We start from the raw sequence: 13224 nt of genomic DNA, 5'->3' as shown, positions 1-13224 counted from the left end.
TCTTGGGAAACGTAGTTCCCGGCTGTTTGGGGCCGGGCTGGGGTTGGGAGGTCGCAGAGGCAGGCGCGCGGCGGGCAGTCCTGGAGGGGGGTTTCCGCGTGGGCCTCGGAGCCGTCTGCCCTGCCCGAGAAGAGGTCACAGCGTGAGCCCGCCGCCGCCTGTGCTGCCACCACCGCTGTCGCCGCGAGGTCTGAGTGCCGGGGCTGCAGCCATGGCCTACTGCCGGCAGGAAGGTAGGCAGGGCGGGCTGCCATGGAGACCGGCCTACGAGGGCCTGCAGGGGACATGCGGTTTTGCCACCCCCGGGACACTTAGGCCCCGGTGCCCCGGGGGGTACTGCAGGCGCGGGAGACTCTAGGCGCGGCCCGGGGTACCTTCTTCGGGACCCTTGGGAGGGCTGGGCAGTGGGGTCGCCACGTCCGTTTTGCAGATGAGAAAGCCGAGACTGGGACGAACGAGGCTGGTCCAAGGTCACTGTGAGACTGGAACCCGGTCCTCAGAAGGACCGGCACGTGGGAGATTTAGTAAACTAGGCCAGGGGGGCACAGGAAGTGCTGAGCACGCTTACTCTGTCTCGTAACTGGGATTTTTTTCCTTTTTACTGTCGCTCTTACCACCCACCACGCGTTTGCATTTGTACTCGCTTTTTAACTGTTCCTCCTGAAAAGTTGCCACAGGGGTTAGGGGCTGTTCTGGAATGTAAAAATGCCACCCACGTGGACATTTATTGAGCCCCTACTACGTACCAGGCACTTACTTGTTCAAGAGTCTTTATATGGCTTCCCTCATTGATCTCGCGGCGATTTTAATAATTATAAGTGAGGCTCTGTTATCTGCATTGTATCAAAGAGTGGACCCTAAGACACAGAGGTGGCTGGCCTAAGGCACTTGACCCCGAATATCCTGGAGCTGGGGTTCGAGCTTCATCAGTCTGATCACAGAAACTGCACCATTCAGTCTGGGGCCCGCTGGATTCCAGGGACCTCTCTTCTGGGAATACCCCACCTTTCCAACGAAGTGCCCATCTCCACCTATTTTCTCTTTGCTTCATCTGTTCTTACCTCTACTGAAGAACCAGGAGTCTCTTGGCTGGAGTACAAGGGCCTCCCCACACACTGCCATTAACGGGCTTTTTGGCCCTGAGCTGCCACCTAACCCTTCTAGGCCCCAGTTTCCAATGGTACAATGAAAAGTTGGTCTTCATTCATTTAACAAGGTACTCAGGGGCATCTTCTCTGTGCCTGGCATTTATGGTGGACACATGAGAGTATAAAACTACAAAGAGTTGGAACTCACCCAGAAATTCTTTAGGGAATAGTCAGTCTGATTCCCTCAGTTTAATTCAGGGAATCTGAAGACCAGAGACGTGGAAGACCTACCTGAGGTCATATACCCAATTAGGAGAATAGCTCAATTCAAAATTTCAAGCCTTTTCCCAGTACCTCATGCTGCTTCTAGAACTGCTTCTTTGGTTCTAGTTTATGGTCATAAAGCCATAGTACTCACTGATGTCTCTAATTACTCAAATAATTTTGAGCTTTTTAGGTATAATGAAGATGTGCCAGATGAATAACACCTCCCCTTGCCTGTTAGGCTATCTAGGAGTCTCAGGTTCTTTGGGAAGGAAAGGTGGTTTCCATCTGCCACCCAAAACATGTAACTTTATCTTTTCCTGGGTCAAAGATCCCTCTCTTAGTTTGGGGATGAGAATTGAAAGCCCCTGTGTGATCTGGCTCCAGCCTGATTTCTAACTACCCTGTCAGTGCCAAGCTACACTGGTGTCTTAGTTGTTTCTTTGCCTGATACCTCTATTTCCCCAGCTCTTCCATGGCTGGCTCTTCATTCTGAATGAGTCACTTGCCTGAGCAAATTTACTTCAAGGGTCCCCCCCGCCCCCGATCCCCGCCACCACCCAGCTTTCAGGTTAAACGTTTTGGCATCCTAGGTGTTCCATGGCGTAGACTCCCTGGCCTTAGACCACCCACACTTGGATGTATTGGTGCCACACCATTATTTTCTTTAGTTTCCTCTTTTCTGTGGCTGTCTGCCCTCTCTGGTTCCTCAGCAGACATTTATTGAGCACCTGTGGTATGCCAGCCCTTGAGCAGGTGCTGGTGAGTGCAGGTACCATCATCTACTTTGTGGCACTGGGGAAGAGATGGGCGCTCCATCTGGGTTGGATCTGCTGAAGATTTTGACATGTCAAGATGATCTGTGTGTTCCTATTCCCATTTCTGGGGGAAATGAGACTATGTATCCAAAATTGTTTTGTTTTGTTTGTAGTCTACTTACTTAATGGTAAGAACCATTCTGTGTCCCTGTTCTCTGCTAAGGTCTTCAGTTTGTTTTCTCTTTTCATTTGTTCTACAAATATAGATTACCCACCATGTTCTGGACACTGTTCTAGGCTCTGGCGATACTGCAATGAATGGTATAGAGAAATTCTTTCCCCAAGAACTGATCTTTCAGTGGGGGAAACAGGGAGTCAGCAAATATATAATAATATGTTAGATGAGGAAAAGTGCTTTGGAGAAAAGGCAGACCAAGGGAGATGGAGAGTGGTTGGAGAAGGAGGCATCTGAGCAGGAGGTATGAAGTCAGGGAGAGGGTGACTGTGGGGATATCTGGAGGGTGCTCCTGGATGTGAAGACAGCCTGGGCTCAGGCCTAGAGGTAGGTGTTCCCCCAGTGTGTCCAGTAAAAGCAACGAGTTGTGGGAATGGATGGAGCGAGTAGTGGGAGATAGGGTCTTGGTAGTGAGGGATGCAGATCTTTCTGGCTGTTTTTGAAGGTAGAGCCAACCAGATTTGATGATGAAGGTTGAAAGGAGTTAAGGATGGTGTACAGAGAGTAAAAATACTGAATTGGGGGTGTCTTGGTATCCACCTGTTTAATCAGGCTTTCTGTTCTCAGCTTCACCCTTAAGTCCTGCTTTCAGAGTGGGCCCTGGGGCCCCTGATTCCTGACCCTTACTGGGTTCAGAGAGGCTGAGCTGCTGGGGGACCTGTTTCCTAAGGCCACAAGAAGGTGCCTGAGATCACAGCTGTTATGTGCTTATTTTCAGATTTGAACTCTAGGTCTAAAACTCTGTGATATCAGTGCCACTGAGCCAGACCCTCAAAGCTGGGCTTCCATCTCAGCCTCAGAGCTATGCTTCTGTTCTTTCTACAGATGGTTTCTGGCCCTTACTGTTACTTGTCCATGAAACAAAAGGAGCTCCACCTGGATACCAGGATTGGGGATGCAAAGACAGATCCTTGCTTAGATACCAGTCAGATCACCCAGGGAATCCTCTCCCCCAAGTTGGATGATATGAATGTGTCCCTCCAGTTTTCATAGGTTGAAATCCAAACCTCCAAGGGTGGTAGTATTAGTAGAAGGGGCTTTTGGGACGTGCTTAGGGAATGAAGGTGGAGCTTTCACGTATGGGATGAATGCCCTTAGAAAAGCAGCTCTGGGGGCGCCTGGGTGGCTCAGTGGGTTAAGCTGCTGCCTTCGGCTCAGGTCATGATCCCAGGGTCCTGGGATCGAGTCCCGCATCGGGCTCTGTGCTCAGCAGGGAGCCTGCTTCCTCCTCTCTCTCTCTGCCTGCCTCTCTGCCTACTTGTGATCTCTCTCTGTCGAATAAATAAATAAAATCTTTAAAAAAAAGAAAAGCAGCTCTGGAGAGATCTCCAGCCCCTTCCACCCTGTGAGGATGCAAGGGAGGGCAGCTGCTGTGACGTAGGAAGGGGCCCTCACCAGAAGGTGACCATGCTGGGTTCTCGATCTTAGACTTGGCAGCCTCCAGAATTGTGAGCAATAACTTTCTGTTGTTTAGGAACTACCCTGGTGGTGGTATTTTGTTATAGTAGCCTGAATGGACCAAGACACCCATCCAGGGTAGGAAAAGTGCCACTCAGGGAGGCTTGGAATCCTTACTTTCTCTGCCAGACAGCTCAGCAGGACCATTCCCCGCACAGTCTGTGAAGCGTCTAAGACTTAGGTGAAGCCACCATTATCAACTAAAGGTATCGATAAACTTCAGCTTAATTTAGAATGTGTAAGTAAATATCCAGTAAATTAAAAAAACAGGTGAAAGAGGCAAAGAGCAGCAAGATGCAGGACTTTGCTCTCAAGGCAAATCTGAAGAATGGTCCAGATGAAGCTATTTTTGCTCATGTAATGACAGAACACTGGTGCTGATGAGGACACCAAACCTCAGTCAAAGACCCAGAGGGGCTGCATTGTGCTTTGGCACGAACAGCAGGCAGATGGGCCCTAGTTCTTCTTGGACACTTACCAGCTGAGTGGCCTTGGCCAGATAGAGGAATTGAGGAGCCCAGCCTTGGAGTTCACATTCAGGGACAGGACTGCACGCATGGAGGGAGAGCTAGTTTGACAAGCAGGAAGGAGTTAGTCACAGGATGGCAGAACTGCAGGTGGGCTGGAGGCCTGTCCCCAAGCATGCCAATGGTCAGCTGTCCTTACTATTTGTTACCCGATGTGGGAGACCCTTTGGAGGCATGAGAAGGGTGCCTTCCCTCTGTCCCCAGAACTGTCTTCTCTGGAGACGTTGCTCTGCTTTTAGCCCTGTACTTGGCTCAAGCCTCTTCCAAGTACTCCAGGCTTGGTGGGGGCCAACCGTTTTCCCTTGTTTTCTCTTAACAAGCCTGTGATTGAACTTCCCTAAATATAAAGGTAAAACAACTGAAATAATCATAGAAATTGCTAGCAGCTCCCAGAGAGCCACACTTCCGCAGGCGTAGCCTCTGCCCCCATTGTAGCTAACTCACTCTACTCCACTGATGAGGGCCCTGTCCAAGGGCCAGTCTGGATGGGACCTGGAGAAGTCTTCTTAAATGCCAGGCACTTCCCATCTCCTTCCAGATGAGGTCCCATCGTCCCACATCTCCTGGGTGAGAATGGGTGGTCAGTAGACTTGTTGCATTTGTCCTTGCCCTTCACCAGGTGGGTACCCAGTAGCTTAGAAGAAAGCTCCTATTCATTCATTCAGCAAACATTCTCTTGATTCTCAGCTTCTTGGGGCTTATTGTATAAAACATTCATTCCTGCTCCAAGCACACGAAGCTCTCAGGACAGTGTCTGAGTCATGCTAAGTACCCTGTGTTAGCTATTGCTTTTATTCTTGTGTGTCTTGGGGGTAGTAAGGGCAGTGTGGGTCTGAGGAAAGGATCTCCCCAGCATGGCCTTTGGAGACACACGGAACTGGGTTTACATTCCAGCCCGGTGTGAGCTCAGGTTCGTCACTTCCCAGAGCCTTAGGCTCACCACTTTAGTATGGGGCTCCTGCTGGCTCCTGTCAGGGTAGTGATGGGATGGCAGGAGCTAGCTGACACACAGGACCCAGAGAGGGGCTGGCCTCAGTCTGCCATCCAGGGACTGCAGGGGAAACCGATGACATGCAGTATGTAGGGTGCCGAAGACAAAGTGCTTCCGACCACAACAGGAATATCAGACAGACACCTGCTGTGTGGTGAGCTGGTGTGCACAGGTTTTAGGAAGGTGAGAGAGTGTTGATGGCTGGAAGGTGCAGGGGAGAGAGCTGGGAGGGTGGCAGATGGCAGAGGGGCCTGCCTTGACATTTCCACCCAGTTGACAGTCCAAGCGCCATAGGAATTCTGAGACGGGACTGGCCCTTTCTTGATGGGAGGAAGAAAGAAGTTGTTGCATCTCTCTGCCATCAGCACATCTGGGGACTGAAGCAGCTGCATTTCATTGGATTGGGCATGTTGGCTCCTACTTGGAGGGTGCATACGGCATCTTCTCCCTCACCCATGACCTTGGTCAAGTTTTTGTTCCAGTTGCAGCACTCAGTAGAAGTGGCTGCTAGACCATCACACAGACTCAGTGATGCAGCCCAGGAAGGACAGTCTGATGGTCACCTCACTTGGGGGTTTGGCATAGGACAGTCTTAAAACTTGGTTTTTGTGCCGCTTTGGGGTTTGGGGCTGTTTGGCTGCTCTTGAGCAAAATGTTTCTTTCTCTGTTCTCCAAACACTAGGGAAGGATCGAATCATCTTTGTGACCAAAGAGGACCATGAAACTCCAAGCAACGCAGAGCTGGTGGCCGATGATCCCAGTGATCCGTATGAGGAGCATGGTGAGCGACACGGGCCTGCTGGGGACCCACGGACCCTTCCTGGGGGAAAATGTCCAGAATTCTTTTCCCATTTTGTTCTGGCCAAGGTCAGGTTTTTCAGGTGTCCTTCCCAGCCATGGACTATCTCCCAAGGACGAGGAACTTAGCCAGCTTTCCCAGGTATCAGGGGCTGGCTGAATGCTTTCCAGCCCTCATGCTTTTGCACTCCTTGGCTGTTAGGCCAAAACCTAAGTTTCTTCTGAACTGAGGTCTTCTGCCTCTTTCTCTTTTGAGGTTTTACACAGACTGAAGCTGGTTGGCTGCTTCCCGACCATGAAGGTTTAGGCAGGGGTTGTGGGGGTGGTCATGGAATCTGGTCTGGCAGGCACTTTAAGGGGACAGGGATCCTTCTACTCAGTCAAGCTGCCAGGCGGGATTCTGCCACATCTACAGACCGTTAGCAAGCAGGCCCGGAAGAGCTCTACCCCATGTTCTATGAGGTGGTGAGGTCGGCTATCTTTTCACTGGGGCTCCAGCAAGGACCCTGCACAAAAGCTCACTCAAGACTGAGGGACAGTTTTCCAGTGGCAGGATCCAGCTCACCTAGACGGAACTGTTGCATACAACTTAGTAATGGTCAGTAGTCTTTTGGGCCTAGGATGCCATTCCGAATGCTTTAGACCACTGGGCTCACTGGAACTCCCCCCGTGTGCGTAAGGCTGACCAGTGTGTGTGTGTGCAGGGTTTATATACAGTCTGTATCATAAACAGTACTCAGTTGACCAATCTAAAGCCATTTCTGACACCTGTGATGATAATTAGTGACCCTTCCAGTGCTGCCTGGTGGTAACTGTGGTCGAGAGAGCTTGTAGCAGCAGCAGCCCATGGGGTATAGGCTCCCAATTAGAATTTTTCAGACGCTAATTGAAGCATATGTTTTCAGGGAGAATGACTTACTGCTCTGGGGGTTGAGAGTAGTCGAGCCAAGGCGGCATGTTGAGCACCCCTTTGGGAATGGTGGGAGGCAAAGGTGTTTTAAAAGAAAGGCAGCTATGGAAGTGACCTTCAATCAGCACTCGGTCTCTTAGTTCCAGTGCTCTGGAGATAAGTCGCCTGTCAGTTCCAGTGCTCTGCCTTTCTTAAGGTCTGTATTAGTTAAGCACATTTTGTGGGGCCTACAGAACCAATCACGCCGTGTTTTGTTTGCCTCACGGCATTTTAAAAATTGGCTGTGTCTCTGCTGAGCCTGTGCATTCCCCTTCCATTCCTGCCAGGACTTACCATCCCTGCTGTTTTCTGTGCTACCTCATTCTGTCATTTATAATTGATCTGCTTGGACCGTAGAGGTATATGCCTTTGCAGCCCCTTCTAATGAATGATTTAACCAAAAAGCTTATACAACAGAGAGCTCTGGGACCTGGGTTTGAGCCATCAGTGGCAGAACCACTCAGCAGACTAAGTAGGCCCCCGGTTCCTGCCGGCCGCCTGCATCCAAGCACCCAGCTCTGTGGCTAAGATAGCACTTCGTGCTGTTAGAGTGCCAGGAGAAGGGCGGCAGAAGGAATTTGCACCCACTCAAAAAGACTAGATGAGGGCCTTAAAGATCTCCTGGTTTGGGGGAAAACTGAGGGCCCAGGAGGAAGTGGGGACTGGTCAAGGAAGTTAGTGGCAGGGACTAGAACTGCAGGCTTTTGATTGTATGTTCCAAACCTGCAGCATCCGGGCTTAATTTGACATCTTGATGTCTGTGTATTTTTACATTTTATCCTTGAAATGTAGATTGGCTGCCTAAGCGCCCTCTGGGAGAAGCGACCTCATTCTAGCATGCCTTCCCCGGAGAAATGACGAAGCATAGACTCCTGCAGACCTGGGCTGTTACTTTAAAAAGTTAGTATTTCATTTGGAAATTGGCTGTGCAGGTTTCCAGGTCTTGAGCCTTCCGAGGGCAGTGTTTGTATATAAGCCTTGTTTTATCACGCTTTGCAGATACCGCGCTTTTCACAAATTGAAGGTTTGTTAGGACCATGCTCGAAGCCCTGTTGGTGCCATTTTTGTCAACAGCATTTGTTCACTTCATGTCTCTGTCACTTTTGGTAATTCTTGCAGTATTTCCAACTTTGTTATTATTATAAATTTTATGGTGATCTGTGATTGGTGATCTTTGCTGTTACTCATAACTGTTTTGGGTGCCATAAGCCAGGAAATTTAATCAGTAAATATTGTGTGAGTTCTGACTGCTCCAAGACTGGCTCTTCCTTGTCACTCTCCCTCTCCTTTGGTCTCCCCGTTCCCTGACACGACAATACCGAGATTAGGCCAGTTAACAGCCTGGCTGTGGCCTCTAAGTGTTCAGGTGAAAGGGGGAGTTTGTAGTCTCTTCCATCACACCAAAAGTTAGAAGTCATTGAGCTTAGTGAAGAAGGCCTGTCAGGAGCCAAGATGGGCAGAAGGCTAGGCCTGTTGCACTGAACAGTTAGCCAAGTTGTGAAGGCAAAGGAAAAGTTCTCGAAGGAAATGAAAAGTGCTCCTCCAGTGAATACAAATGATAAGGAAGCCGACAACCTCATCACTGATACGGAGGTCTCAGTGGTCTGGAGAGAAGGTAACACCAGCCACAGCATTCCCTTAGCCAGAGCCTCACGGACAGCAAGGCCCTCTCCCTGTCATTCTGTGAAGGCTGAGCGAGGTGCGGAAGCTGCAGGAGAGAAGTGTGAAGCTGGCAGAGGTGGTTCACGAGGGTGAAGGAGAGAAGACGTCTCCGTGACAGAAAAGAGCAAGTGAAGCAGCCAGTGCTGGTGCAGAAGCTACAGCGCGTCGCCCAGATCTCGCTGAGATCATGAATGAAGGTGGCCGCCCTAAACGACAGATTTCCAGTGCAGGTGAAACAGCCTTCTAGTGCAAGAAGATGCCAATGAGGACTTTCATAGCCAGAGAGAAGTCAGTGCCTGGCTTCAGAGCTTCAAAGGACAGACTGACTCTCTTGTTAGAGGCTAATTCCACTGGTGACTTAAAGTTGAAGCCAGTGCTCACTTAACATTCCAGAAATCCTCAGGACCTTGAGGATGGGCCTGGATAATAGCACATCTGTTTACAGTGTAGTTTACTGAATATTTTAAACCCACTGTTGAGCCCTACTGCTCAGAAAAGAAAGATTCCTTTCAAAATACTACTGTTCATTGACAGTGCACCTGGTCCTCCAAGAGCATTGGTGAAGATGTACAAGATTGTTGTTTTCATGCCTGCTACCACAACATCCATTCTGCATTCCATAGATCAAGGAGTCACTTTGATTTCAAGTCTTACTATTTAAGAAGTAATTTCAAAAGGCTATAGCTGTTGTTAGACAGTGATTCCTCTGTTGGATCTGGGCAAAGTCAATGAAAACCTTCAGGAAAGGATTTACCGTTCTAGATGTCATAAAGAACATGTGTGACTCATGGGAAGAGGTCAAAATATCACCATGAAGAGGAATTTGGAAGAAGCAGATTACAAGCCTTGTGGAGGACTTTAAGGGCTTCAGGACTTCAGGGAGGGAAGTAACTGCAGATGTGGTGGAAATAGCAAGAGAACTAGGATTAGAAGTGGAGACTGAAGGGGCACCTGGGTGGCTCAGTAGGTCAAGCCTCTGCCTTCAGCTCAGGTCATGATCTCATGGCCCTGGGATTGGACACTGTATTGGGCTCTCTGCTCAGCAGGAAGCCTGCTGCCCCCTCTCTCTCTGCCTACTTGTGATCTCTCTCTCTCTCTCTGTCAGATAAATAAAATCTTAAAAAAAAAAAAAAAAAAAAGTGGAGCCTAAAGGCGTGACCGAACTGCTTTGATCTCATGATCAAGCTTTCACTGATGGTTGCGGGATTGGGGGAGTGAACTGGGAGGGGGATTAAGAGTACAGTTATCTTGATGAGCACCAAGAAGGGTATAGAATTATATATCATACACATGAAATTAATATAGTACTGTAAGTTAATTACACTTCAATTAAAAAAAAGAAGCTTTATCGGATCAGAGGTTATTTTTGATTGCTAAGCAAAGAAAGTGGTTTCTTGAGATGTAATCTACACCAAGTAGAGATGCTATGATCATTGAAATGACAACAAAAGATTTAGAATAGGGCATAAAACCACAGCAGGGTTTGAGAGGATTGATTTCAATTTGAAAGAAGCTCTGTTCTGGTAAAATGCTATCAAACAGCATCACGTGCTACAGAGAAATTCTTTGTGAAAGGAAGAGGCCATTGATGCAGCAAATTTCACTGTTGTCTTACCTTAAGAATTGCCAGAACCACAACCCAAATCAGTCAGCAGCCATCAACATCATGGCAAGGCCCTCCACCAGCAAAAATTTACAACTCTCTGAAAGCTCAGATGATGGTTAACATTCTTTAGCAATAAAGTATTTTCAATTAATGTATATACATTGTTTTTTACACATAATGCTATTATGCCCTGAATACAGGGTGGTGCAAACACAGCTTTCATATGCGCCGGGAAACCAAGAACATAATGTGATGTGCTTTTTGTGCTACTAGCTTTATTGTGTCTGGAGGCTAATCCACAGTATCTCTGAGGGGAACCCGTAGGTTTCTGGCACCTGCATAGGAAGAGGTGGTACAATGTGAGGGAGACAGCTTAGGCTCTGGGAATCCTTTGGGCCCTGGCTGTAGTCCTGATTTAGACCCCACTGAACCACAAAATCTCCTGTGCGAACTGGGATTTGTAGTACATACTGAAGAAGGTTGTCAGAAGGAGTATGTGTTTTGCCACGTATAGTTCGGTACTCGAGAGCATGCCCTGCAGCGAGTGATGGTCTAGTGGTGACCTGCCTGCTGGGGTTGCGGTAACCACTGACATCTCCACTGGTAGCCCAGTTTACCAGTAAGCAACTGCAGCAGCAGATCTGTTGGTCATTGAAGTTTCCTGAGCTAGAACAAAGAGGTGGGGCTCAGCCTAGGCCTAGGACTTTGGACACTAACTCAGAGGACCACGCCTCGGTATTTGGTTAGAGCGAAAAATTTTGTCACTTCACTGGGCATCTTAGAATCTTACAGAGTGCTCTCAGTCCTGTAAAAAACTCATGTAAGAAACTTTCATATGAATCCTATTTCCCTGTCTGTTACAAAGCTGGAAATGAAGCCGTCATCTTGAAAGCTTTTTAGAAAACCAGGAAATACTATTTAGATGTGAGTAAGGTTCAAAGAAAGTGTAAATTTCAAAAGTAAGGGGCCCTGTAGAATATTGCAACCGAATTCAGTCTGTAGTGGCCCCCTTTCCCTGAAGCACATGTGCTGTTTAGCAGTTGGTCAGTATGGTTAACATCCTTCTAGGTTTTTCATTGTTACAAAACTAGAACACACCATTTGGTGTGCCATTAGCTTTTTCCTCGTACAGCATGCCTTGGGTAGCTCCCTGCCAGTGCAGAAGGCTCAGCCTCCTCTTGACCAGTCCTCACACTGAGCTTCTGAGAGCATCTGCAGAGCCAGAGGTGCTTGAGGGGGCAAGGTGCCTTTTTTGGAGGCAGGGGTGTTCTGGTTCTGATCATTTGAGCAGGAGCTGAGCAGAGGGTGAAAGAAGGAGGTCAGTACTTCAGCTCCTTAAAGCTTCTTGCTCACCAACCCAGTGGTGGTTTCTTCTTCAGATTAAGTGCTTTACAATGTTTAGCACAGCCAGAGCCATTGCACTGGGAGGCGGCTGAAAATATAGATCAGGGTAGTGCATGGAGAAAGTTGCCTTTGGTGGCTTCTCTCCAGCCAAGCCAAAGGATGCTGCATTTGCACAGGCATTTGAGCCTAATCCAAATATAGAGGTAGGTCCACAGGCAAGGGCCTACCAGTCAGTATTTCCTGCTGTTCTGTACCTGCCAAGTATCTTTTGAGGCCTGGACTTGGTTTTGCTTTTTCAGAAACCTTCGAGAGCCTGTCTCACATTTTCCCATTCTAGGATTGATCCTGCCAAATGGAGACATTAACTGGAACTGCCCGTGCCTTGGGGGAATGGCCAGTGGCCCCTGCGGGGAACAGTTCAAGTCAGCCTTTTCCTGCTTCCACTATAGCACACAGGATGTCAAGGGGTCAGACTGTGTAGACCAGTTCCGGGCCATGCAGGAATGCATGCAGAAATATCCCGACCTCTATCCCCAGGAGGACGAGGAGGAAGAGGAAGAGAAGAAGCCAGCAGAACGTTTAGAAGAGACAGCTGCCACTGAGGCCACTGCAACCAAAGAAGAAGAGGGGTCAAGCTAATGAAGGCCACAAGGCACTGGGCTCCAGTCCTTATGCTTCAGAGTGATATGAACCTTTTGCAAAATGCCTTTTGGTCATTCTCCGAGAAAGTGTCTTTCCCTCTGTTGTTCTGTGCACTATAATGTACAAAATAACTTATTTTGATGATCAGGGATCTTGGTCCTTTGACATATACACTGGAAAAAAAATGTATGTGTGTCTCACATAAACCTATCAGCAAATGTAGCTGTCATTTTTGAATTCTCTTTTCAAATTATCCCGAATTTTGCCACTTTGAAATAATGTGCTGACTGTGTTCAGCAACCAAAAATCATTATCTGGGAGTGTCTTGTGAGTGAGCTGATTTATTCTGATTGATTATATCCCTTTTAGTAGATTTTTATACCCCTCTGGGAAATGAAATAGAAACAAAAACAGCTTCCTTTAGAGTTGCTGGAGTGGGGCCATTCCTAACACAAGTCAGCTGATCAGATAACATACTTCTCATGAGCCATCTTGACCTTGAGTATATGAGGAGGTGCAATATTTCATTTCTGATGCATTTTGGTTTCCATTTTTACGTTGAGCTCCAGGTTTTCTGTGTTTGGAAATTGGAGCTTTAGACCCTCTGATTCAATATCCCTTTCTGAGTGAAGAGAAAGGCTGGTTCTGCTGTTCTAGTTATTCTAAAAGCCCTGGTTTGGGGCCTGTGTTCTTACTGGCTCTGTGTCAGCCCGTTCAGAATGCAATGTTCTTGAGGTGGGGACCTAATTGTTACCAAAGTAGCAACCAAGAGATGAAACGGTGTGAATTAAGTAGTCAATTAAAGGAAAACGTGATTTTTACCTGATGTTGAGTGTGTCCTTTGTTTTTACTAATTATAAATATTTTTGGTATAAGGAAATAGAAATATGAAAAATTCCCTG

The 13224-nt window shown here is 48.0% G+C and overlaps 1 protein-coding gene across 1 annotated transcript; it reads left to right on the top strand.

Moving 5' to 3' along the window:
• On the top strand, positions 1-13148 carry CHCHD4 (coiled-coil-helix-coiled-coil-helix domain containing 4). The gene is made up of 3 exons (XM_044252915.1): positions 1-233; positions 6004-6102; positions 12018-13148. The coding sequence occupies exons 1-3, from the start codon at positions 212-214 to the stop codon at positions 12317-12319; spliced, it is 423 nt and encodes a 140-aa protein (XP_044108850.1). The 5' UTR covers positions 1-211; the 3' UTR covers positions 12320-13148.
• The last annotated feature ends 76 nt before the right edge of the window (positions 13149-13224 follow it).

Source organism: Neovison vison, chromosome 6 (assembly GCF_020171115.1).
Source record: "Neovison vison isolate M4711 chromosome 6, ASM_NN_V1, whole genome shotgun sequence".
Classification (NCBI taxonomy): Eukaryota; Metazoa; Chordata; class Mammalia; order Carnivora; family Mustelidae; genus Neogale; species Neogale vison.
This window is presented reverse-complemented; position numbering and strand designations above follow the sequence as displayed.